This window comes from Nothobranchius furzeri, chromosome 3 (genome assembly GCF_043380555.1).
Source record: "Nothobranchius furzeri strain GRZ-AD chromosome 3, NfurGRZ-RIMD1, whole genome shotgun sequence".
Classification (NCBI taxonomy): Eukaryota; Metazoa; Chordata; class Actinopteri; order Cyprinodontiformes; family Nothobranchiidae; genus Nothobranchius; species Nothobranchius furzeri.
Genome location: NC_091743.1, coordinates 41,360,945 through 41,388,736, shown reverse-complemented (window position 1 = coordinate 41,388,736; position 27,792 = coordinate 41,360,945). Strand labels below are relative to the sequence as shown.

General features: G+C 42.4%; 1 protein-coding gene and 1 long non-coding RNA gene across 2 annotated transcripts; one reads left to right on the top strand and one right to left on the bottom strand.

The window, feature by feature from the left end:
• Window positions 1-7,242: 7,242 nt before the first annotated feature.
• Window positions 7,243-10,702, bottom strand: LOC107396826 (gastrula zinc finger protein XlCGF57.1). The gene is made up of 3 exons (XM_015976677.3): window positions 10,546-10,702; window positions 10,269-10,423; window positions 7,243-9,392 (listed from the first exon to the last, which is right to left on the bottom strand). Exons 2-3 carry the CDS (start codon window positions 10,291-10,293, stop codon window positions 7,993-7,995), a joined length of 1,425 nt encoding a protein of 474 aa, XP_015832163.3. The 5' UTR covers window positions 10,294-10,423; window positions 10,546-10,702; the 3' UTR covers window positions 7,243-7,992.
• A 1,478-nt stretch (window positions 10,703-12,180) lies between these two features.
• LOC129165305 (uncharacterized) lies at window positions 12,181-14,276 on the top strand. Its single transcript, XR_008564681.2, has 2 exons — window positions 12,181-14,121; window positions 14,198-14,276. It is a non-coding gene; the product is annotated as an uncharacterized lncRNA (long non-coding RNA).
• Window positions 14,277-27,792: the final 13,516 nt, after the last annotated feature.

Here is a 27,792-nt window from a genome sequence, read left to right as displayed (position 1 = left end):
AAGGCGAAGCTCTCGATTTACCAGTCGATCTACGTTCCTACCCTCACCTATGGCCATGAGCTTTGGGTAGTGACCTGCGGCCGAAATTAGTTTTCTCCGAAGAACGGCTGGGCCCTCCCTTAGAGATAGGGTGAGAAGCTTGGTCATTCGGGAGGCGCTAGGAGTAGACCCGCTGCTCCTCCACATTGAGAGGAGCCAGTTGAGGTGGCCCGGGCATCTGGTCAGGATGCCTTCTCGACGCCTCCCTGGTGAGGTTTACCGTGCACGTCCAAATGGGATGAGACCTAAAGGTAGACCCAGGACACGTTGGAGGGACTATGTCTCTCACCTGGCCAGGGAACACCTTGGGATTCCCCCGGAGGAGCTGGCCCAAGTGGCTGGGGAGAGGGAAGTCTTGGCCTCTCGCCTTAGGCTACTGCCCCCGCGACCCGACTCTGGATAAGCGGATGAAAATGGATGGATGAATGGATGGCTGGAGGATGGAAGGCAGATCTTTTAGCTATCAGGCTCCTCTCCTGTGGAACCAGCTCCCAGCTTTAGTCCGTGAGGCAGACATCTTGTCTACTTTTAAGACTAGGCTTAAAACATTTTTATTTGATAGGGCCTATGGTTAAAATCTGATGTTAGCCTAGATCTGGACAAGTGGGGGAGTAGAGGGAGGTGGGGTGTACAGTCGGTAAAGACGGCTCTCCCTTGCCCTGCCTCCAACATGCCTCCATCTAAAAGGCTAGGTTATCCAGAGTTATCTCTGTAGTTATGCTGCTATAGGCTTAGACTGCTGGTGGACATACTGACCACTTTCCACACTCGACTACTTTCTTCTACAATTTGCTCTTTAACTGTATTATTTCCTGCTATTTCAGCTGTTACCTTAATTTTTTTCTCTAAGTCTTTTCTCCCCAGAAGAAGCTACAACGATGTTCTGCTGAGCTGTGGTGGCCTCATGGAGGGGGCCATCGTCTAGCACACTGCTGCTAACCACTTAAACATTCTCCCTCTCCTGATAATAACTTTTTACTTTCCTTGATGTTGGATGTGCTACTACTAGTTTACCCGTTGAATTATAGATCCACTAGGATAAATACAATAAAGTTTATCCCTCACCAAATAGAATATTTACTAAGCAATCACGGTGTAACCATGGACACATTGCTTGGTGTGTTGTGTGTGTGTGTGTGTGTGTGTGTGTGCGTGCGTGCGTGCGTGCGTGCGTGCGTGCGTGCGTGCGTGCGTGCGTGCGTGCGTGCGTGCGTGCGTGTGTGTGTGTGTGTGTGTGTGTGTGTGTGTGTGTGTGTGTGTGTGCATCAAGTCACTAGTCAGTGACTCAATGCAATTTGCTGGGTTCCTTACATAGGAAACTTTTTTCTGATTGGCTTAATGAACTGACCTGTATTGGAATGTTTACTGTGTGAAGTGCCTTGAGACGACTCTTGTCGTGATTTGTTCTCTGCCTTTTTCTGTTGGGTGTTTGTGACAGAACACATTACGGGATATCTTGCCAGCCCAAGTATGCAGAAGCCTAGCCCTCGATTCAATGGGAGGAGCAAGTACATACCTGGAACATTGAGTGTACTTGCCTTGATGCATACTTTGGATTGGAACAGTACTTGGGCCATCGTTGATGGCATTTCACAAGTACGTGACTACACAAGTTCAGACAAGTATGCTTATTGGTAAATGGTATTTGATTGGGTGGGCGTGGCCAGCAAAAGTGTGTTTTCTTAAAGAGACCCTGTCCTGAAACATCTCCCGGAAGGTGATGAAAATTCCAACTGTTGCAATCGGCTGAAATGGCTTTACGTGAGCAGAATCTTATTCAAAGGACCTCATGAACCTGTTTATATAAACCATAGGAATGTTAAAACACATCACCCGCAGGAGCATAAAATGTTAACTATGAGGACGTTACAACATCGGGCTGAGAATATTCCCACAAGGACTGAACCAATGCCAAAGGAAGAGAACACATCATGAAAGCTCTCTAAAACTGCAGATACCCTAACTGGACCTTTGTGAAAGAAGTCTGGGAAGGCATCCAAAGCAGCAACCAGCAAAGAAAAGAACAACAGGTGCAAAGCCACCAGGGTGAGTCAGCTCCTCTAAATCAGAGGCCGTGGTTTAGGATTGTAAAAGTTTGGAATAATCCGTCCTAGACACTCGCAAGTCCCTGCCTCATGTGGAGGAGTTTAATTAGGTCTGGGTCACAAGTGATGGCTGAATGAAACGAAAAACGGACTAAAAGATTGGGGCTTTGTCGGCAAAAGGCAAATCTGTCTATCCATGTTCCAGTCCTCAACATTGGTCATGAGATTTAAAACAAGACACAAGAATGAGACCATGGACACACTGAGTTTCCTCCACTGTGGTCAGTCTCGACTTGAAGCAAAGAGCTCCATTATCCAGGGGGAGCTGAGAGTAGAGCCGCTGCACTTAAGTTGGTTCAGTCCTAGGATACCCTGTGGAAGACCAAAAACTCACAGGCCTGGGAACACCTCAGGACCCCCAAACGAGGCTGAGGGATGTCACTGGGAAAAGGGATACCGCTCTCTAGCTGCTGGACTGTTGATTCAGCTACATGACCTGGGATAAGTGAAAGAAAATGGACAGACACTAAATTTGTAGGACAAATTTAGTGTGAATAATTCAAATCAAATTAAACTTTATTTATAAAACACATTCCCTACAAGGAATTCAACTCAAAGCGCTTTACAGATTAAAATAACCCTCATTTCCATCCCTCCCACAGCAATAATAATAAAATAAAATGTTGAAATAAATTAAAATTAAGAGTTGAATAAAATCAAGACATTGATGGACTGACCATAGTTCATACGGGGTTTGGCGATCTCTGATATCATCCTGGTTAGCGAGTCCCAGTTTTGGTTCTGGCATAAATGTGGGAACAGGTGGCAGGTCTGCTTTAGATTGCATGACGCTCCATGACCCCTCACTGGTCAGAGGAATGAAACCAGCAGCTACTGGCCAAGAGCTGTGTTGGTTGACCTAAGCACAGCCCAGTCAATTCCTGTGGAGGTGTGTGGGTGGAACGGGGGATGCTCTCGTCAGCTCTGAGGGGGATGTCCTAACTTCCGGGATCATCTGGTGAATACGGAACATATGTTCTGAAGTTTTGAGCCAAGTGTTGCTGTGATGTCATCCCTGTTACTATTTGTTTATATTAAATAAACAGAGCTCAGTGGTGTGTCAGTGATGTCATTATCTGTAACCAGTGGAGACCTCGATCAAGCACGACACCTAATAGTGTATTTAAAGACTTGTCTGAAACATGCTCCTTGGTGTTAAGGTAGAAACAATAATTCTATTGAAACACGACTGAAACTCAAAGAGCACAAAACCCTGCAAAACCTGAGATTTACATGAAAAAACTCAATCTACAGTGAAACTGTTGCTGCTTGTCAGTCTGAGAATGCCATAACTACAGAGAGAACGATTATTTTCAAATGAAAAACATTCAGGACAACCGATGAGCTTTACCAGTGGATCTCTGAAAATTGAAGTCGGACAGAAAAGAAACAGAAGAAAGTAAAGAAACAGAAAAGCAAACATAACTAAATACCAATCTCCACCAGAACCTGGTGTTTCATCGATCCACCCATTTTCTGCTACTTATCCAGTGTCGGGTCGCGGGGGCAGCAGTCTAAGTCGAGAGGCCCAGACTTCCCTCTCCCCAGCCACTTGGGCCAGCTTCTCCAGGGGAGTCCCAAGGTGTTCCCTGGCTAGCTGAGAGACATAGTCCCTCCAACGTTTTCTTCGACTTCCTATGGATCTCCTCCCAGTTGGACGTGCCCAGAAAACCTCACCAGGGAGGCGTTCAGGAGGCATCCTGGCCAGATGCCCGAGCCACTCCAACTGGCTCTTCTTGATGTGGAGGAGCAGCGGGTCTACTCCGAGCCCCTCTCGGATGCCCAAGCTTCTCACCCTATCTCTAAGGGAGAGCCCAGCCACTCTTCGGAGAAAACTCATTTCGGCCGCTTGTATCTGCGATCTCGTTCTTTCGGTCACTACCCAAAGCTCATGACCATAGGTGAGGGTAGGAACGTAGATCGACCGGTAAATCGAGAGCTTCGCCTTCTGACTCAGCTCTCTCTTCACCACGACAGACCGGTACAACGCCCGCATCACTGCAGATGCAGCACCAATCTGCCTATCGATCTCACGCTCCAGTTTTCCCTCACTCGTGAACAAGACCCCGAGATACTTAAACTCCTCCACTTGGGGCAGGACCTCATCCCTGACCTGGAGAAGGCATTCTACCCTTTTTCATCTCAAGGCCATGGTCTCAGATTTAGAGGAGCTGATTCTCATCCCAGCTGCTTCAAACTCGGCTGCGTACCGCTCCAGCGAGAGCCGGAGATCACGTTCTAACGTAACCAACAGGACCACATCATCTGCATAAGCAGAGACTTGATCCTCAGGCCACCAAAACAGATCCCCTCAGCACCTTGGCTGCTCCTAGAAATCCTGTCCATAAAAATTATGAAGAAAATCGGTGACAAAGGGCAGCCTCCTGAATCTGAGGTTCAACAGTCGGTCTGACCCTCCTCTCCAGAACCCCTGGATAGACTTTAACAGGGAGGCTCAGGAGTGTGATCCCCTTATAATTGGAACGCACCCTGCGGTCCCCCTTTATTAAATAGGGGGCCACCAGCCCGGTCTGCCAATCCAGTGTAACTGTCCCTGATGTCCACATGATACTGCAGCCAACACAGCTCCACAACATTCACTTGTGACACTAATAAAGCTAAAAATCCAGCATCATAAACCAGAATAAACGTTTTTGTGTTCCTTTTCTCCTCACAGCAGAACACTTGGCAATAAAAACAGAACACTTGAGTAAGACCAAAAGATATTTTTATGTCTTCATTTGTCATTTTCATAAATCAAAATGGAATGATGCATGTAGAAAATCATTTACTCTATTGGTTTATATCACAATATTTGTTCAATACTTAATGCAATTCTAAACTACTCTACTACTACTACATTACTCTTTTGATCACTTTAACCTTTTTCGAGTGAAGAAGTTCGATTTTTTTTATCAGTGGTGGAATGAATAGTTCATCCTGCACCAGTAAACTCCGGTTCATATTTGTTTAAATCAGAGTAACACTGCCATCTAGTGTCCTTTATGCAAACAGAAAGGGTTGGTGGATGTCTTCAGTCTGAGCAGCGCTACTTCACAGCAACATCTGACCATGGTGTGCCAGATGATGCAAAATATGCCGTTTTAATATCCAGAACCAGAAGAAACAGATACATTTTCCTCAGTTATTCAGTCTTAAAACAAGACTGAATACATTGCAGAAGGTCAGTAGGCTCCCAAACCTCTGCCAAGGTGAAGGGGGCATCCAAAACTGTCCAGTACAATATCTGGAGGACGAGGACATTATGATGTGCAAGGAGCTGCATAGAATTCTGCAAACGTGTGATGGGATGTGTGAGAGTATCTGGTGATGGGGACTTTAATGTTGGAATAGGTTTAGAGGAAGCCACAGTCCTACCTTGAAGTGAAAAAAGCTTTCCAGCTTCATCACCAGACTCAAAACCGTTGTCAAGCTTTCAGTAACAACGTTCTGATATTTGAGGTGGAAGCGTTCAAACTCTGTCTGAATCTAGGATCTGAGGTTTAGGGGGTCTGGACACCCAGAGAGCTGTCCAACACCGCAAGACACATTTCCCTGCTCTGTTTAACAGAACTTAATTCCCACATTTGTGAAAGAAAAGCAAATCACATTTTTCCACAAATCAAATAAAGGTTTGACAAATCACAAATATGGATTTTGCTATTTGTGTAAAATCATCTAGTCTAGCTTTGAAGAGTCTGGGTGTTGTAGATTTAGAGCTACACCAGTTCCTGTGGTCCACACGCAAAAATGTTGAATTACAAGACTCAGCATAAATGAGTACACCCATAGACTGTACACACCCCATTTAAAAAGTACAAATTTAATCAGCAGTTCAATGAACAAAAAGATGGTTTTACTGAACAAGTGTTTAACTCCATAACATAAAATTAAAGTTAATAAAATAACTTAGATCACAAAATCTTCAGTTTTACTAAAATTGGTTGAAGCAACAATGAATACACCCTACACAAAAAATACTACGTCTAGTGTTTTGTATGACCACCACGAGGACAGCAGTCTCCTAGTCATGGAATGAACAAGATGGCGACAGATGACAACATCTATCTGTTTCCATTCTTCAAGAAGAACCTCTTCTAGAGCCTGGATGCTGGATGGAGACTGATGCTCAACTTGCTGCTTCAGAATTCCCCACAGGTGTTGGACTGGGTTCAGATCAGGAGACATACTTGGTCATTCAGTCACCTTCACCCTGTTCTTCTTCAGAAATGCAGCAGTAGCTTTAGACGTGTGTTTTGGATCGTTGTGTTTGAAAAGTGCACGACGACCAAGTGCACGGAGTGATCCTCTCCTTCAGTATAGAGCAGGACATTGTTGAGTTCATGATACCATCAATGAAACGCGGCTCCCCAACACCAGCAGCACTCCTGCAGCCCACACAAGGACACCGTCACCACCGTGTTTCACTGTAGGCACCGTGCATTTCTCTTTGAAATCCTCACCTTTACGACGTCAGTTTTGAAACCATTAGTTCCAAAACAGTGATCTTTGTCTCATCACTCCAGAGTCTAGAGTCCCAGCCGTCTTCATCACTTTCAGCACGGGCTCTAGCTAATCCTAGGTGTGTTTTTTGTGCGTGGGCTTTAGGAGAGGCTTCCTTTGTGGACGATACCCACGCATGCCATTCCTCTGCAGTGTGATGTATGATGTCACAGCAAACGGTCACTCCAGTTTGACTTTCTGCTGATCTTCTTTTTTCTTATTTAGCACGGTGAAATAATTGGATGTTTCTTTACCTTCGGCTGACATGATTCAGCGGGAACTTCAGCTTTCGTCAGAGCCGCCAGCTGTTCATGGTCTCACTTCCGTTTATGTGCGGGCAGCAAAAGACGATAAGGAGACGCAGACACAAGACCATGAACGGTGTTTACACATTGGATCACACATGGGACTGTGTTATCAGCGTGAAGATGCAGGCAGCAGCGGGCTACTCCTACTTCTTAACTTCTTAATGGACAGAATTTGCTTTTTTTGTGCTTGGTGGATGGCCCACACTGCTTTTGCCACTCATATAGTTTATAGTTGCTAAATGCTAGCTTTAAACACAAAAAGGAAGTCCATTAATAACAAGAGACTGTTTGCAGGACATGTGGAATTTTATGGAAATGGAGGACTGTCCTCCACAAAGTGGGACATCACATCTGTTAGCCAGGGCTAATTGTGGAGCCACTGGCTAAACAACTGAAGAGATCTGTCTTTATATTCCACTCCCAAAGTGCAAACTACTGGTAAAAACAAATATTTCCACATTCGACAAACTAATTAACAGCAGAGAATACACACAAGGCTAACCACCCCCTGCTGCAACACCCCAAAAGTGAAACCTAAAGACAGCAGCTCATGGTTGTGTAAGAATGAGCGATGCATACGGTACTGCACTGCCTCTCTATGGAAACAGAGGTTTGAGCCACGTTTACATGTTGGTCAGCTCAGTCTGGTCATCCCATCCCTATGGGGCCAGATTTGTCTCCGAGCATATGGATGCGACAAAAGTGGCATGGAGAAGTCTGTGGTGTCCTTCCTAACCGCCACAAGTTAGTAAACCAAATCGAGTGTGAGCAGTGTTGCTTTTGGAGACTAACATGAGGCACACAGCTTGCTACTCTCTCCCCAAGAACACAGAACACAGTTACACTACCAGGGCTAGGCCGAGCTGACCCAGATGGAAATGCATCAGTGAAAGAATAACATCTTGGGGTCACAATATGTGACTCACAGGCCAGGAAGTAGTGGCCCGCAGGCCGGAAATGGCCCTGATCTGGGTTAAGGGACTGCCACTATGGGTACAAGACTGACATTGTGAAAGGGTCCATTTTGGTACTCGTAGTTAAATGAGTCCTGTGTGGACTCTCGTGTGACGGTTTAAACTTGTCCTATGACTAAATCTTCGTTCACAGAGCTCACAGGCAAAAGGCTTCTGTCCTGTGTGGACTCTAAGGTGTCTGTTTAAATTTGGTTTTCGGCCAAATCTTTGTCCACAGACCCCACAAGTAAAAGGCTTCTGTCCTGTGTGGACTTTCTTGTGTCTGTTTAAACTTGTCTTAAGACTAAATTTTTGTCCACAGAGCTCACAAGCAAAGGGCTTCTGTCCTGTGTGGACTTTCATGTGATTATTTAAATTTGTCTTCTGGCTAAATCTTTGTTCACAGAGCTCACAGGCAAAAGGCTTCTGTCCTGTGTGGACTCTCATGTGACAGTTTAAATGAGTCCTATGACTAAATCTTTGCCCACAGAGCTCACAGACAAAAGGTTTTTGTCCTGTGTGGACTCTCATGTGTCTGTTTAAATATGTATTTTGGCTAAATCTTTGTCCACAGAACTCACAAACAAAAGGTTTTTGTCCTGTGTGGAGTCTCATGTGGACGTTTAAATATGTCTTTTGGCTAAATCTTTGTTCACAGAGATCACAGGAAAAAGGCTTCTGTCCTGTGTGGACTGTCGCGTGCCTGTTTAAATGTGTCTTTTGGCTAAATCTTTGTCCACAGATCTCACAAGCAAAAGGTTTCAATCCTGTGTGGACTCTTGTGTGTCTATTTAAACTTGATTTGTCACTAAATATTTTCCCACAGTCATCACAACTAAATAATTTTGTTTCTGACTGGACTTCCCTGCATGAGTCTACGTGTTGCTTCGCTCTAACACATTTCTTATTAACCAAACAGACTGAAGACCCCATTGTTGAATGCCTAGTCACTCTCACATGTTTCTGTAGACATCGCTTGTGGAGAAATTTTTCATCACACTCAGTGCAGCTAAAGGATTTGCTGACAGTCTTAGCATTTGACCCAGAAGACCTGCTCTCTTTCCGGCCATTGTCTCCATCTCCAGTTTCAGACCCAGGGTCCGATAGCTCAGAGCCGAGATCACCATCCTCTCCACTAACTTCAGTCTCAGAAGAATCAGATGTCCGTTCATGAGTGTTGAGATCTGGGTTCCTCACAGTTTCTGCAGTCATCTGAACAGTTGAGCTGCTGGTTGGAACATCATGCTGCTGATGACACTTTGAGAACAGAAGTTTCTCCTCATCATCCTCACTCTTTATAGAAACTCCAGTAAATGGAAACCTGGCTGTATCAGTCTCCTCCTCCAAATGGAGCTGCTCTCCCTCCGGACTGGTCCAGAGTTCTCCCTGTTCCTCCTTTACGTGTTCTGGGTCCTGCTGGGTCCTGGGTCCAGCACTCTGTTCTTCAGCAGCTTCTTCTGTAACATGCACCACCTGTTGAACACCTCCAGGAAACAAAGAAACATGTGATGTGAAATACAAACTAACCTGTTTCCACACATATAAAAGTTGTGCTATTGTTTTAAGTTAGTGAGCTCAGAACAGAAAACAACTTATAAATGGAGAGACTCTTTAGCTGAGGTCCAGATTACTCATTCAGCACTAAAGATCGATGTTTTAATCAGTTAATTTATTTATGAGTTCTGATTGATCACCCATGAAATAAAACCTTTTATCTTCTATAATAAGAGCAGATTAAAGAAGCTCAGGGAGAGGACAAATTTTTGGGACTTTTCTGAATTGGAAAGGGAACCAACTTCAGTCTTTTACAAAACAACCATGAAAAATAAACATAAGATTTGTTCAAATGAATGGGAGAGAATATACAATCTAATTTAAAAATTGCCTTCTAAATAAGTTAAAGGTATTTATTAGGAATGCATAATATATCAGCATCAATATTGGTATCGCCAGATGGTAGTCACTTTTTAACATATCGGTATCGGTTCGATAAATAAATCTGGGCCGATATTAACAACCAAAATTTTTTCCATCTCGTTTCCATTTGTTTGTCAGGTTCAGAGGGTGGGGGGTGATGTATATTTGTTTTGTCATGTGACAGTGATTGTAATAATCTCAGAAGCATCAATATGTGTGGTGTGTGTACATAATAATGTAAATTCAGCTCTAATAATTTTGATTCTATGCAAAATCTGATGATTTTAGAAGCATTAATGTCAGTATATCGGTATCGGCAAATATTGGTTATCTGCCATAACAGTGATATTGATATCGAATATCGGTATTGGCCCAAAAATTTCATATCGGTGCATCACTGTGTGTACATACATGCGCGCGCACTAGTGGTTGTGTCTCATTACCTGTATTCATGCTGTCCAGATCCATTCGGAGCAGATGGAGGCACGTTCTGTTTTGCTAACAGAGATTATGTTTCTGGGCTTTTCCGTGAGAGTGTGAGCAGAATGGATCAAAGAGCGAGCAGCGATTCTGCATCAGGACCATCAGATGACCGAGTCTGGTAAAAGAAAAGAAAAAACCAGGGAACTTCTGATGGCAGCAAAACGAGCGCGTGAAAGAGGCCAAGGGGACAGCAGCAGATCTGAGACAGGAAGCCTAGAGAAAAGCTTTTCTACAGACCTTGTTTTGGAGCTCCGGCTGTCACAATGACCTCAGAAAGTCATCTCTGCTTCTGGAAAGAGCTTGCACCAAGTTATTGAGGACGAGAACGAAGTTTCATCGCCATTGTTTACATTTACATCACTGCTTCCGCTCCGCGGCGCTCCGGTCGCTCTTCTTTTTGGGGTTGTAACTGCAGGCTTTACGGCGCCAACTAGCGGCCGGGAGGGTGAACACGCGCTGTTCCATGCGTGCCGTGTTGTGAGAAGGTGCATTTGAGTAACGAGGCAGCTTCTAATAAATGTGTACTATTATTAATATGTTTGTTATCCAATTCCTTCCGTACAAAATGATGGTTTATGGGAAGATAAATAAAATAAATCATGGTTTATTTGAATAAATCGTAATACATCTTTAGTTACGTTGTCTATTGATGGTTTTTTAATTGATAGAGTAAATGAAGTCAGATTCTTAGGGGTTCTCTTGGACCATAAACTTACTTGGAAATCCCATATAAAATATATAAAACAAAAAATATCCAAAGGTATTGGAATTTTAAACAAAGTCAAAGGTTTTCTAGAAATTTCAACACTTCAGACATTATATTATTCATTTATCTTACCATACTTAACTTATTGTATTGAGGTTTGGGGCAATACGTATAAAACAAACACTAATCCTTTGTTTCTGTTACAGAAGAAAGTTTTGTGAATTCTATATAAAGCAAATCCAAGAGAACATACTAACAAATATTTTGTTCTATCTAAAATTATGAAATTCAAAGACTTAGTTAACTTGAAAATTTTACTAATTATGTTTAAGGCTAGAAATAATTTGCTGCCAACTAATCTACAAAGGTTCTTTGTTTTAATCCCAAAAAATGATAAGAGTAGAAAGAAACCAGAGTTTAAAAGGATATTTGTCCGTACTACATTAAAGCAAATGTGTATTTCAATATATGGTGTGAAATTATGGAATAACCTGGATGATGAATTAAAAAAATGTACAACTACTGATCAATTCAAAAAAATGTATAAAGATAAAATGCTAAAAACGTATGATTTGGTAAGTTGAGGATGGAGGATTAATGTTTTAGTAGTGATATTATTTGTGGAAGTAAGAGAGTGGTTTATTTTTTGTGTATAAGGCTATTTTGTACTTTTTGTTATTTATCTTGTCTTAGTTAAAGGGAGTAGGTCATATAAGATTTTTTCTTCTTCCTCCCCCATTTCACTCGAATGCTTATATTCTGATTTGAAGTTTGTATATTTAAACTTTGAGTGAAATAAAGTATTGAATTGAATTGAATTGAAAATGTTTGTAATTTTGAGTCACCTTCCTGTTCAGCAAAATAGTTCTAGCAAGCAGAAAAAAATATGCAAAATACTCACAAAAAATATTCAAAAATGTTTAAATAAACGTGTCGAATTATTTCATCATTATTTGAGCTTATTTCTAGTGAAAACCCGTTTTTGGAAGAACACAGATTAGAAAAGTGTTCACATTATCAATGTATTAAAACCTAAAATTGCTCATAATTTAAATAATTTACTTTCACAATTCGCGATTAAGCAAGCAAATCTTGGCAGGCATGCTCTTTTAGGCACAACACCTGCACATCCTTCCCACATCTCACCCCTATTACACCTTTTGCCTTATATACATTTGCAGGGTGCTGGACCTGAGCCAAGCGCCATGAGCAACCATGTGCTGTTCAACTCTGTATGAGCTAACCTCAATCTGGTTAACCTCCTCCCTTCTCCTCCCCTTCTCACCTCTGTCACACCCGTCTTCTGCCATCTTTACTTCACTACAAGTTTAATCATTCTCATTATTTCAGTTTTCCACATCTCTGGATTTTTAGGAGGGGTCAAATTGATGGAAATGTCCATGGCAGGTGGTGATCATCAGAAACGAGTGCAAATATCTGTAAGCAGCCTCTCCTCCTGCAGCTGCTTTGTCACCTACAAGGCCGGATTATAAATGGGCAAACTGGGCACAGGCCCGGGGGCCCACAGCCACAAGGAGGCCCACGCAAGCAGCAGTCGTAACGTTGGATTAAAATGTTGAGAAGTAATTAAAATTGCGCCCACATTTTCTAAGTTAACACACATTTATTTTAACAACGGTAGTTTTTGCATCTTTACTGCCTGCTTCAGCTCTCTCCCCCCTCCCCCAACCGCTCAGAGTTCCTGCTGCTCTAAACAATGAAAGAATCATTTAATTTTCTATTCCTCACTTCTGATTACCTTCAATGGTGTCTGTTTGTTGCAACCACCAGGTACAAAACTAACTTGTTTTTATTTGACTATTTTTCTGTTCTGTCTCTGTTTATTATCTTCCTGCATCTCCTCTCAATCCTAAAGAAAAACTGCTACCTGGGTTCATATATATTCACCTTATGAGTTACCTTTGAACTGCAGTTAAAAAAGATCTACCGACCGCAAAAATAGTGGAGTTTGCGCCCGCCGCACCGGTGAGGTGAAATCACCGGAGGACGAAACAGGTTAATCGCTCCGCAGCAGTAAAACGCATCAGGCACAAATAAAAGACAGAAAACATAAAAGGATATGAGCCGACATGAACAATCGCGTGTTAAATTTGCTTTTGGGGGGGGGGGGGGGCTAAGCACATTGTGCCCAGGGGCCCCTGCAATGATAATCCGGCCCTGCCTAGCAAAAATATGTTTAAATGACAACTGACCAGTTGGACGATTTAGGATGCATCAATCTCACATCATGATGGTACAGTCATAGTCTGAGGGAAAACTCTGTTTCACAATTAATATTATGTTTGTTTTATTCACCAACAATGAAGACGCATGAAATCAACACACTGTTTTTAAACATAGAATAGAAAATTTTTTAAAAAATTAAAGTGTATATTTCATGTGATTTGGATTTGAAATTAGTAAAAAAAAAAGTGTAACAAGTTTCATGATTTTGTTGAATTTTAAAGGGAAAACTGATTTTATAAAACATAAACTTTACAGAATTAATACGGTTATTTCAGTATTTGTACAAAACAAACATGAGGATAAATATTCGGTGTTTAAAGTGAAAACATTAAAAATACAATGTTCGCTATTTAAGAAGAAGAAGAAGAAGAAGAAAATATCATTTCTATAGTGCCTCTCTGTCACGGCCTGAGGTATATTATTCTCCAGACTAACCTCTTTCCTGCAGGTGGGCGCTGTCGGAGAGCTGCCCGTCTGCAGCCATTCAGCTGCAATCACCGGCTGGTATAAAAGGAGCAGTCTGAGACCTACACGACGTCGGATGATTAACTCGTTTGGTACACGACCAAATCTCGAGCTCTCTTTGTGATTTTTTTGTACTTCTAGTGATCGCTAACCTTCCTCAGCAGATATTCACTCTCACCACCTCCCCAGCCATAACCTAAGGATTTTTACCTACCTCGTCTCGTTCTGCTCTGCCAGCCGGCTCTCCCACTCGCTCTCAGCCCCCGCCTGCCTCGCTCATCGTCTTGAAATATTATCTCCATTACTCGCCTTCAAGATCTGGACCCTGCTTCAGCTCCTCTCCACCTCAGGCCTGACCCACTCCCTCCTCAGCATCTACGGATCTCCTCTCTAAAGTAAGACTGTTTCAATTTGCATCAATATCTCTCCCATTACTAGCTCCTCATCTCCCTGACCTTTTTCTCCCGTCAGATTCTGCCCTTTAACGTCAGAGCTTCCTCGAGAGTGACTCTCCGTTCTCATCATTGTTTAATAAAACATTTTTTTCTTACCTTCGTCTCCGGCTCTGATTCTGCATGTGGGTTAGAAAACTAAACTCCGACATGACACTCTCGATAAAAATCACGAGGTGCTTCACAAAAACAAAACAAAAAATGTAAAAATATAAAGCATTTAGAAAATGTTTAAAATATATTTAAAATGAGCAAAAATAGACAATTTGGATTTAAAAGAAAAAATGTTAAAAGAGAGAGAGTGAATAGGAAAGATGGAAATCAGTGGATCCTGAGGAAGGTGGAATTGGTGGGGAGAGCAGAATAAAGAGAGGGGTTGAAGGTCATACAAAAGCCTGAACAAGTGAGTCTTCAGCTGCTTTTTGAAGGAGACCACTGAGTCCACTGATCTCAGGCTCAGGGGGAGAGAGGTCCAGAGTCTGGGGGCCACAGCAGCAAATGTTCTGTCACCTTTGCTCTTTAGCCTGGTGCTGCACAACCAGTAGGCTTTGATCACTGGACCTCAGGGACCTGCTGGGGGTGTAGGGACTAAGAAGATCACCAATGTAAGATGGTGCTTGTCCATGTAAGGCCCTATAGACCAGAACCAGGATCTTGAAATGAACCCTGAAGTTGACTGGCAGCCAGTGAAGCTGGAGGAGAAGCGGGGTGATGTGGGTGTGTTTGGAGGACTTGATCAGAAGCCGAGCACAGGCATTCTGAACCACCTGTAGACGGTTCAGGGAGGTTCTGTTCAGACACGTGAAAAGAGAGTTACAGTAGTCTAAGCGTGAGGAGTTGAAGGTGTGGAGAACTGTCTCAAGTTCAGAGCGGGACAGAATGGGACTCAGCTTAGCAATGTTCCTGAGATGGAAGAAGGAAGAGCGAACAAGAGAACTGACATGAGAATCCAGGGTGAGAGCTGGGTCAAAGGTCACGCCAAGATTCCTGACAGAAGGTTTGGTGTGGGAAGCAAGCTGACCAAGAGAGTCTCTGACTTTGGGAACCAGCTTGTCTGGGGCACAGATGAGGATCTCAGTCTTATCTTCATTCAGCTGTAGAAAGTTCCCACCATCCAGGTTTTGATAGAGTCTAAGCAGGTGTGTAACAGCTGCAGCTTAGACATCTCATGGGGCTTAAAGGAGATGTACAGTTGGATGTCATCTGCATAAAGATGGTAGGAGATTCCTTTGCAGGAGCTCAGGATGTGCTGAAGAGGAAGCAGATAGAGGAGGAAGAGCAGAGGCCCCAGCACAGAACCTTGTGGGACACCATGGGTAAGGGAGGTGGTGGAGGACCTAAAATTGGAGACGGCCACAGAAAAGGAGCTCTCAGAGAGATAAGAGGAGAACCACTCTAGAGCAGATCCTGATAGGCCTACCCAGTCTCTGAGCCTCTCCAGTAGCAGGTGATGGTCAACAGTGTCAAAGGCTGCAGTCAGGTCCAGCAGGACCAGAACAGAACAGTCCCCTGCATCACTGTGATTCAGAAGGTCATTAGAGACCCTAAGAAGAGCTGTTTCAGTAGAATGAGCTCTACGAAAACCTGACTGGAAGCTATCATAGATGTTATGTTCATCAAGAGCAGCTGTGAGTTGTTTAGCCACAACCTTTTCCAAGATCTTGGAGATGAACGGAAGTTTAGAGATGGGTCTGAAGCTGCTATGGAGAGAGGGGTCGAGACTCGTTTTTTTAAGAAGCGGGTGGATTACAGCGTTCTTAAAGTAAGCAGGAACCTGACCAGAAACCAGAGAAGCATTAATTATACAGAGCACGCTGGGACCGATGGACTGAAAAGCACTTTTAAACAAAGATGAGGGTAAGATGTGGAGGGGGCATGCAGAGGTCTTCATATAGTTAACTAGTTTGGTTAACTCAGGCAAAGAAACAGGAGCAAAGCTATCTAGGATGATGGGCCTGGTTGGAGTCGGGAGAGGCAGCGATAAGGCTGAAGGAGAGATGCTAGATCTAACCTTATTGACTTTGTCCACAAAGAAAGACCGAAAGTTCTCACAGCCTGCGACAGAGTGGATGGAGGCTGTAGGAGAGGCAGGAGAGACAATGCTGCTAATGGTGTTAAACAGCACCTTGGGGTTCCCTTTGCTCTGGGACACCAGGTTGGAGAAATGGGAAACCCTTGCATCTCTGACTGCAGAGTTAAAGGATGACAGAACGCCCTTTAGGTGCAGCAGATGGACGTGGAGATGGGTTTTCTTCCACAAGCACTCAATTTTTCTGCATTGGCGCTTCAGGCTGCGAAGGCTGTCATTAAACCAGGGAGTAGGGTTCACCGCAGGAACTGATCTGGTTCTGACAGGACAGATGTTGTCCAGAATGGAGAGGCAGTGCTCGTTGAACTGAGAAGTTAAGGAATCAGGGTCGTTATCAGAAGAACAGGGTGGATCAAAAGCAGCAGAAAAATTTGCTAGCTGTGCTCTCATTAAGAAAACGAGAACTAACCATACGGTGAGCAGGAGGTGGGGACGCAGAAACTGACAAGTTAAAGAAAATGCAATGGTGATCTGAAATATAAACATCCTCAGGACAAACACTGTCAGCATTTAGACTCAGGGTAAAAACAAGGTCTAGAGTGTGCCCCCTGGTGTGTGTGGGGCCAGAAACATGCTGGGTAAAGCTGAAGGAGTCCATAAGGCTGGAGAAATTCATGGCAAAGTGATCGGAGGGATCATCAACGTGGATGTTAAAATCACCAACAATCACCAGTCTGGACAGCTTCACAGTGGAGGATAGAAAGTCACTAAACTCCTGAAGGAAAGAACTGTTTGGACCAGGTGGACGATAGACCACAGCACAGTAGAACGGGTCCTTACGCCCGACTGTAGCGTTATTAAGATCCTATTGTCTGCCTTTAACAGCTGCCCCTTCACACAGTAACAACGTGTGGGAATCGCCAAGGTCGGATGCTGGTTTCAGTATGTTTACATTCCAGGGGAAGAGACAGAAGAAGAGAAGAAGAACGCTTTCCATTAATTAATCAAAGTACTTTATTCGTGATAAAGCTAATCAGAGCATATGTTGATCATTAATGATCAGGTGAATGATCTGTGAATTAAAGATGTCATGAGTTATGTGTTTAATGAATAAACAGGACTGCACCAGACAGACTGATCTACATTATGTTGGTCTCTCTTCCGTTAGACCAAGCACGGGTACGGAGTAGATGGAGTTAAACACCTTTTAAGTTGACAGAACGAGGAGACAAATGATCAGAAGTCCATTCACTGTTTCGCCGCTCATGAGGGGGAGAGTCTCTGCAGCAAGTCCCGCGACCTGCTCTTGCCAGATGCTTCGGACAGACTCTCGCCGTTCTGCTGAAAACGGCTGATTTTTATTGAAGATTACAGGAATGTTACATACGTAGTTTGCCATACACACACGTAATTCTGCCATCTGCACCTGCAGACGCACGTCAGCTAATAGCCTTGTTAATGAAAGACCAATTCATCCCAAGGACATGCAACCTTGAGATGATCAGGACACATCCTGCAACATCCTTTGCTAACAAAGACAGTTGTTCTTGTATTGAGGAATTGAAGGAAGGAACGCTTTCACTCCCTTATGCAGCTGTTCAGCTTGAGCAGAAAAGGCACAGAGAGGTTTTCGATATTATAACAAGATTCCATGAAAAGGCATATAATAATGTATTTATGATAATATATAAGGAGCATAAGTGAGAGATACATATTTGTTCATATAAAAGAGCTTATAATAATATATGAAAGAGCTTATATGAGAGATATATATTTTCAATCCCCCTTTTGAACTCTTTTAAGAGTTCAATAAAGATATAAGAAATCAAAACAATAACACCAAATTCCATCAAAAAGAATCCAATAAGCAAAGTTTTAAAATACAAATACAAACACTCAATCAGGTTACAGCTTCTCATATTTCCAGCAGTAAACTAATACAAAAAAAAAAACATGATCATATTTTTAACTGAACATGTTACAACATGTATGGATCGCATGCAACTCCATATGAGGGCGAAAAACCCTAATTATCATATGTTTATAGGGAAAATTCCCCCATGTCCCCCCATTTGTCATATCTCAATTTTGGGGCGAACACCTGTTGGCATAGAGTGTGCATGCCTAGGACATCAATGATCAACAAAAAATAAAACAAAACAAACAAAAAAATCATAAAAATGAACTGGTGAAGGGATGGTTACATAAATCACTGAACATTCTCACACTCTAACAACATCTTCTTCATCATGAGAGTCATCACTATCATCAGAGAGTTCCCCTCCCAAATAGATGTTAGGATTGGCTAGTAACAAGGGCATCTGGATAATTGGGTCAGCAGGTGGAGGGTGTAAAATATTACCCTTGTAAAATAAATGAGGGTGTGAAATAGAACCCAGATAAAATAAATGGAGGGTGTTAAATATAACCCTTGTAAAATAAATGAGGGTGTTAAATAGAACCCTTGTAGAATGTTCATAGGGTGGTTACTTCTTCCCCCTGTTGAAGACCCTTCACTGGCTCCAGGCAGCTGCAGGGGGTGATGATGTCATGATTCTCGTCCTGCAGGATGTGGTGGCAGCTTGGCATGCTACTGCAGTCAGCTACTTCTCTTCCTGGTTTTTGGATCCTTTCTCTGGTTAGGCAGATGTCAGCTGCTTCTCTTCCAGGTTAGGCTCCTCCCGTCCAGCCGGACAGCGTGTGATGTCCTCTCCGTGATCCTGTATGGCCCGGTCCACCTCGGTTCCGTCCACTTCCTTTTGGTGACTTTTAGCAGGACCCAGACGCCTGGCACCGAAGGCGAAGTATCTTCGTGTGCGTGGTTTTGGTCCAATGAAGGCTTTCTCGGCTTGTGCAGTCCTTGATCTCGGCAGATAGTTGGTAGGAAGATTCACACTCCGGCCGGACCAGAAGTTCCCCGGACCGATCGCCTAGGGATTAGAGGTTATGCACAAAAATGTCCTAGCTCTTACTGACCCTAGCCTCTGATACCTTCAACATCAGACACATACAGTTACGAACAGCAAGCGCAATTAAAGGTACAGTGACATCACGACATGGACACACAGACACACAAACACATACACATGCACATACACAGAGAGAGAGGGAGAGAGTAAGAATGTGTGTGGGAGAAAGAAATGTGTGGGATCCATTTTGCCACCAGCATCTCCACCTGTGTCACAGAGAAAAAATTGCAAAGAAATTAAAACATAAAGCAAACAACAATAATTCAATGAGTATAAATGATCAAACTAAAATATACAACCATGCATGGGTTTTATAACAGTTCCGGCAACACTGGAGAGGAATCCTTGTATAATGAATTCTTAAGATGTCCTTCATCAATTAGAGGTTATAGCCAAATTGTTTCAGGATCCTGAATTTGAATTTGAATTGGTTAATTTACTCAGAATAGTCCAATGTCTTTGTTGATGTTTCTCAAGGCTCGGCCATGCCCATATAGATAAATAAACAAACAAACAAGACAAACACAGTCAAACACACGGTCCATACACGTCTCTGTGCCCTCACACACCAAGCAAATGTCAGACTGAAGCGAAAGTGTGAAATACTTAACCTAACGCTAAATCAGTGGAAAGAAAAAATAGGACCTAAAGCGTGTAATCAAATTAATCCAACAAAACTTCCCATAACTGCTGTTCTAAACTCACGTTGCGGTGTGATCTCTCCAATTAAAAATTAGGACAACCACTTTACTATCAATTCAACCAAATAGTTTCAGGTTGTCCCTTACCTAAACTACCTGTCTTTCTTACCTTCTTTCTTTCTTTCTTTCTTTCTTTTTTAGGAACACTACTCGCACAAGAAATCCTAAGAATTAATTCACTACTTAAAGTTAATTCATAAATAACGAAACTGCAGTTACAGGTTTGTTTGTGCATAGTATTGGTAATCAGCAGTTTTTTTCCTTATCTCCTCATCTAGAAGTGTTTCTGTGCTACTCCTCCATCTATAACACAAGTTAGTATCATCCTTAAAGCATCTGAAATTAAGCTGCATTGCTAAATCAATAACGTGATTTGTGCTAAGAAATACTCCCCTATCCTCTTCCTTTTTCCAGTGGCACTGAATGACAGATTTTAGATCAATTTAACGTTTTATGACTATTACGTTTCATTTAATTAATTTTGCTTTTTCTCTCTTATTTTTATCTATTTATTTATTTATGTTATTTACTTATTTATCATGCCATCCTGTGATGATAATCTTAAAGACTTTTTAGCCAATTGTCGTCAAAACGGCCATTTAAAAATATTATGTTAAAGATTTCACAAGATAAAAATGTGAACATAATTTTTATCGAATGAGGGGTACAATTATTCAATATTTTTGTGACATTATTTTCTACGTTAGAACTTACAGCTGATAGAAAAATATAGGATCAGCTAGGTTTGGCTAGATCTGTTGGGAAACTCAACGGAGCTGAAACAACACTGTTGTCTCGGATGAGATGTTCCATGAATCGTTTAGTCAGCTGGATGCCAAATTATTCATTTAATGTTTATTTTTATGCAATGAAAGGAATGGGATGGAACGTTACTATAAACTGTCCGGAAATTTGCGCATGTTTGCTCGAAGGAGAGAACTGTTGAAGCCTAAAGCGTTCTCCTAGACTTATAAATAGACACCGTTTCCTTAACCAATGAAAATAAGTGATGACGCTGATGTATTCCGTTTTGAAAAGAAAATAAGGCTTTACTGCATGTCCGCTGCAGCTGAGAATCCTAGGACAATAAAGATTATATTGACGTCCAATGGTGAGTTGGGCTGAAATCCAGGTTACTAATCCTATTATTTATTTATTTATTGATATTATTATTATCTTTTTTTAGGCTAACTTTCTCAGTTAACTATGTTCTACAGTAGTTTAGTAAATTTTCCACAGTTCTGACATTTCATCAATTCAACTGGTTGTTGCCAAAAAGCCTTGTTCATTACCTGACTGCAGCAAGCACTCTTTTACTGGGTGTAACCATAGGAAACAGTCTCTTTTGAGCCTCTCTTTGTAAGTCCAGGATGACCACCGTCATTGATTGAAGTTCACATGTTAGCACACATGCTCCCCCTTTTGTTCTTTGTTTCATCAGCAGCAGGGCAAATAAGTTTCTGCCTCTTTGTCCATCTTGTAGTGCTCCCCGTCTTGATGTTATAAGTCACAGTTTTTGGTGAGGGCTTCCAGGTTCTCTTTGTATAGAAGTCAGACCCAAACATTCTTTGCAGCTGGTTGTGACAGGCCCACCCAGTAAAGTTCATGCCTCCACAATGCACAGCAAACGTTTTCCTTAAATATGTTGATTGAGTTGAAAGGACAGAACTTTCTCTTTTACAAATCAAAATCAACGAAGGTTTCTAATATTTAGTCAACTTTATTGACTCAAAGGTAAATCTAGACTATTTCCTATGCACAATTTTTCTGACTCGTCAAATCGGTTCTACACAGGTTTTAAACTTTAGGCACAATCTATCCCAAATGCAAGATCCCTCCTTTCATTTTTTATTTATCTATTTTATTTTAGGAAAATAACTACCAGTTTTTAACTCAAAACAGCCTGGTACAGTTTCTAGCCAGGTTACAGGAAATAATACTTAGTTTATCTGTTTTTTCATTATTCAGCGTCCCAAAATCCAGCCATTAACGTTAATGGTTCTTAAAGTTGAGGTAAGACAATTATTGGATTTTGTTTTATAGCAAGATTTAACAAATATTTTATTTCCTTACTGATTATTTGTTAATTTTATGGTTTTCATAAAGATGATCCTGAGAGGTTCAGAGCTGCTTTTCGCAGTACCCTGTGCTATTTTTAGACTGCGGGACTCCTGTGTGTAAAAGTGGGTGGAGTCAGGTCCCCAGGCTGAAACTCCAGTCATTCTCACTAAATCTGTCCGAGAGGAAGGATCTCCTGAATACCCTAACCAGAAGCCTTAAGGTACGTCCAAAACACCGAAAAATATCCTTTCTAAAGTCACAAATTGCTTAAAACTGCATGTTACACAGAAAAACTGTGAGAGCGAGGGAGTCCAGCTGACTCCACGGCCCATAATCAGACAAAATACTTCCTTTATAACCACGACCATACAACTTTTGTATTTTAAAGGATTTTCTTGTCCTCACACTAACGATAAATTCTTTTTCTATTGTTTCCACAGTCTCTCGAACTAAATAACCGTCTAGTAAAAACATGGACCGCACCCTGTTTCTCAAGCAGCTGCTCCCTCTATTAAAAACTGAGTCATTCAGAAGATCCAGCGAAAGCAGCTCATGCAAGAAGACACACATTCACTCATTCACAAGGCACAGAGACATTCTTTGTTTGTCACAGTCTCTTTTTATTATTATTATTATTTTTTTAAGGTAAGTCAGTTCGTCACTTATTTATTCTCTCTCTATATATATATAATATTTTAAGCACAGAATTTATTTAACACTGCACTGGTTATTTTCAGAATTTAATGCTTACTATGCTTTTAAGCAGGCCTTATGTAACATTAGAGCAAATCCAATTGCAATTTTTTTGAGAGCGCTCTGAGGAATAGTTTATATATTTATTTTCTGCAGATCTGTTTTGATTTTACTGTTTAGCAGCTATATGACTATATTTCTAAAATAAAGCTGTCATTTACATCCTTACTTGCGTTTCTTGGTGGTTTTTTCCCTTTTTTCATCTCCAGGTCACTTAACCCCCAGATCGGGGTCACTCACATGCTGCCCCACACACAAATGATTATCACGCTTCTACACTACATATGTATATATATGTATACACATATACATACATACACACATACATATGCATATGTTACTTTAAAAACCTTTTATTTATTAACTTATGGTGTTCTGTTCAAAGACTGATCAGAACAGGGTTGCAGAATTTGAATTTTGCGTAGCTCCAAACATTAATTTTAGCACTGCAGTGTAATTTACATATACGAGTTGCAACTTTTTAAAGCTCTTATTTATCTTATTTATTTATTTTCTGGTACCGCATCAGGCCTTCACACACACACCCAGCGCTGTACACTCACACACACACACATGGAGCTCCCAAAACTCTGCTCTGCATTCTGCACTCTCCTAGTGCTGCACTTTCAATCCAGAGCCGTAAGCAGCCTCTTGCTGCGCCTCACACACACAGGCTGAACTCAGCTTACACACACAGGAAGCTTGTCTACAGCTGTGCCTTTTTTCTCTCGATTCTGCAGCCTTCACTTCCCAAATCTTTCTCCAGTTACCTCTACTGTTAACATCTACCCCTTTTTTCTTCATCGCCTCTTCCGCTGACTTTCTCAATAAAACCTTATTTCTCGTGGCTTCAACTGGGCTGCTTGTCATATTTAAACATTGCTCATTTTATGCAAAAACAGCCAAAAGCACGCAGAAATAGCCAAAAGCACTGCTCTCTTCACACAGAAGCAGTCAAAACATTTATCATCTTATGCAAAAACAGTTACCTCAGAACATTTTTCTCATCTCATGCAAAAGGTCCTTGACCTTAAAAATCCAGGGAGCTCTCTTTAGCCTCCCCTTCCCTTAACATAAAAACCAGGTCCTTGACCTTTAAATCCAGGGAGCTCTCTTTCAGCCTCCCCTTCCCTTAACACAAAAACCAGGTCCTCGACCTGTGGACTTTTAGGGTTCCCACACCTATGGATCCAGCCAAGCTTTATATAACCTCGTTATATATTCTATTCGCTCGTCAGCAAATAGTGTGGTCAGCCACGACCTGGAAATGGAACTTTAGGGCTCCTCAGCCCTGGGTCACCATCCCTTCATCTGTACTATTTCCTTTTCTCATTTACTCATTAAACCATTACAAAAAATCCTCATTTCATTTCACCACTAAACCATTACAAAAAAAATCTCTTATTCTCCTGCACTTGTCTCCACTTTCTTCTCCAACTATTATTTTAGGACCTCAGCTACTATGATTCTGGACACAAAGGCTTTGGATAAATCCAATGAGCAGATTTTAGATAATAGGCTCTGCTCACCTTGTTTTCCACCGCGGTGTTCTGTGCCAAGATCTGTTCGCTGGGTCGGTTGGTCAAATTGTCCTCCAAAAACTCCTTTTTCTTCAAAAAGAAAAAATCCTGTTCGTGACGCCAAATTTGTTGGTCTCTCTTCCGTTAGACCAAGCACGGGTACGGAGTAGATGGAGTTAAACACCTTTTAAGTTGACAGAACGAGGAGACAAATGATCAGAAGTCCATTCACTGTTTCGCCGCTCATGAGGGGGAGAGTCTCTGCAGCAAGTCCCGCGACCTGCTCTTGCCAGATGCTTCGGACAGACTCTCGCCGTTCTGCTGAAAACGGCTGATTTTTATTGAAGATTACAGGAATGTTACATACGTAGTTTGCCATACACACACGTAATTCTGCCATCTGCACCTGCAGACGCACGTCAGCTAATAGCCTTGTTAATGAAAGACCAATTCATCCCAAGGAAATGCAACCTTGAGATGATCAGGACACATCCTGCAACATCCTTTGCTAACAAAGACAGTTGTTCTTGTATTGAGGAATTGAAGGAAGGAACGCTTTCACTCCCTTATGCAGCTGTTCAGCTTGAGCAGAAAAGGCACAGAGAGGTTTTCGATATTATAACAAGATTCCATGAAAAGGCATATAATAATGTATTTATGATAATATATAAGGAGCATAAGTGAGAGATACATATTTGTTCATATAAAAGAGCTTATAATAATATATGAAAGAGCTTATATGAGAGATATATATTTTCAATTACCATGGAAACGCATGACACATTGTTTTCAACCAATCAGAACTTTCGTCTGTCGTAGGTCAGAATCTGGGTTGTTTAATTAAGTTGTCCAATCCGGTTTACTAAGATTTGTAAACAACTAGGGGATATAAAACAAGGCAACGCCATTTTATACTCAGTTCCATTTTAACCTCAGGTCTGTTCGACCTGAGCTCCAAAGGAGTTACATCATACGCTCAACGTAGTTTTCAACCAGCTCTCGATCCATCACCGCAAAAGAGAGGTACAGCCTGGCCAGATGTACTTTCTACTTTAAGCTGAGAACTGTCAAGCTGGAGATTTCCATCGTTTGAACAACAAGACGACGTTCCTTCAAAATAAGAGTGAACTTGCTGACGCCTGCCGACTGCTACCGGAGTCGACCCACGGACGGGCTTTGTAGTGCTGCGACCGCTGTTCCACCAGCTCCAGTACATCCGAGGACCTGGCATTTCCTGATCTACACGAGAGGTTCCACAGGGTACGTGGTTACGGCAAAATTGCTGCTCATGTCATCAGCTTCTGAAGCCTCGTGGTAGGTTGTAGAGCTACATGGAAGATGGTCTCTGAAAACAACAGCTAGGCCTCCACCACGACCAGAACCCCGGGGCTGGCTAAGAAAAGAATAACCACTCGGGCAGAGTTCAATCAGACCAGAATAATCAGATGTTTGCTGCCAAACTTCAGTCAGAAACAGAAAATCCAGGCATTTAGAGAGAATTAGATCATTGAGCAGGAAGGACTTATTGTTAACAGAGCGGGTATTTAATAGAGCCATGCTGAGTGAGGTGGAGGAATCAGAAACTACAGAAACAGCTGGAGTTAGTGGACGTAAATTAGCAGGGTTAGATCCACGGTGTTTATAAAAACCACTTATGGAGGGAACAGGAGGAGAAACCACTGAGGAATGAGGAAAAACCAACCTTAAAAAACTTGGACGGATGAACCGCGTCACAACGCGGCCTGGCGGGAATGCGGAAGTGGCGCTCAGGTCACCAAACAAAGAGAAGCTAGAAGATCGTGCCGATGTTTACTAGATAAACCACGCTTTAAGAGAAGTCTTATTCTCACCTGGATTCCTGCTCGTTTACCTCTTTTCCTCCGACGTTTTCCCGGGACCGGACAAACAGCTGGAGGTGCGCAGCTCGGGACCGTCAAATGGTTCCGGGCCAGTGCGCCACTCAGATAAACAAACAGGGAGGTACGTCCTCGGTGCATCTTGGGCGATGGTGAACAAACGGAAGGACAAAAGAGTCTGGCGATCATAGGAGATGGTAGCGGGGACACTACTGAAGAGGATCGCAGACAGGAGCAAGGTGGAAAAGAGGAGGTTAGTGGAGAAAAGTTTGAAAAAGTGGCCGGTGACTGCGGCTAAGCCAAGCACAGGCGCCATCTTGTTGCCGACCGGAAGCGGAAGTCTGTAGATTAAGATTAACATTTGAATGTATTCAAAAGGCCTAAACACGCATTTACAATGGAGCTGGTTTTTCATCAGAGTTCTTTTTTTTATTTGAGTTGTTCTTCTCGTGAAATTGAATAACTTGTCATATGTTGCAGTGTTTAATATTTGGATCCATTCAGAGTCCCAGCAGTTAGGTTGAAATCGTCTGGCAAGTATGAAGCTGCTTTGCAGAAACATCCCCCCCCCCTCCCCCCTCCCCCCCCGCCTTCGGATTGTGGACTTCTGCCTAGCAAGGTCATCAGCCTGCAGGAATCAATGTGCTCTACGCTCCTCCCAAGATATCCCTCCCACCTGTGGCTACAGTTGGCTGAGCACCATACAGGGCTGCTCCCGCTGGGGAAACAGGATCCCAGACCCCCCCCCCCCCCCCCCCCCATTCCGCCTCCCTATCGGAGTCTCATGTTCTGACCTGTGATGTTCGTGCTTATATGTTTGAGGCATTTTTTTTTTTTTGCATAGTAAAGCTACGCCCTGCCGGGAGTAACTCTGGTAAGCCTTTTTCCCCCTCCCCCAATTTATCCTCATGTAATTCCCTTTTCATCTATTAAAGTAGTGCGACTCGTGTTGCGAAGGACCACAGTCACCAATTCTTGTCATGTGTCTTGCCCATGTATGTCTGATCTCTGAATTGTGTGTACTGAAACTCTAATTTCCCCCTGGGTTTAATAAAGTTTTGATTGATTGATTGATTGATTGATTGATTGATTGATTGATTGATTGATTGATTGATTGATTGATTGATTGATTGATTGATACGACAAAATCTAACAAAGTCGATGGAACGGCCTGTGGCTGCTTTTTAAACTCTTTTGAAGGAAAACTTAGGTCCTTTTAGGCTGATTCTGGTATTAAAATTATTGGAAGTTACACATTTATAACATGTCTGCTCATTTTCGTTAGAAATAAGACAAGTTCAGACTGAAGCGCCCCGTCAGTCAGCCTGCTGCATAAGTTTAGACATGAAAACTGCTAAAAGATCTTTTTACTGTGTTATCCATCCATACCCACTTGTCTTTGCTGGGTTGTGGTAGCCTGACCAGCCAGCCCATGCTTCCTTATGGGATGGAAGATATCCTTAAAGTTCTCTGTGCAGAATTAAACATAGGATGAGTCTGGCAGGCCAGGCTATGGTTATGGGGGTCTTGTAGCCCAGTAAACTAGACCAAATTCCTGCTTTGCAAAGTTTGAATAATATCTATTATATATGTTTGAATATAAATTATATATTTATGTAGTCTGGGCTGGCTTGCCAGGCTAGGGGTCTGGGGCCTGTATCCTGCATTTGAGTCCATCGCAGACCGACTTTCCACACTCTAGATCGGTAGGGGGCGATAACTCAC

Excerpts from the sequence above, each read along its gene's own strand:
- LOC107396826 (XM_015976677.3), bottom strand. The coding sequence starts at position 10,293 with ATGGATCTGGACAGCATGAATACAG. Across the intron at positions 9,393-10,268 it reads TCTGGACAGCATGAATACAG|GTGTTCAACAGGTGGTGCAT; the intron begins GTAATGAGACAC and ends TGTTTCCTGGAG.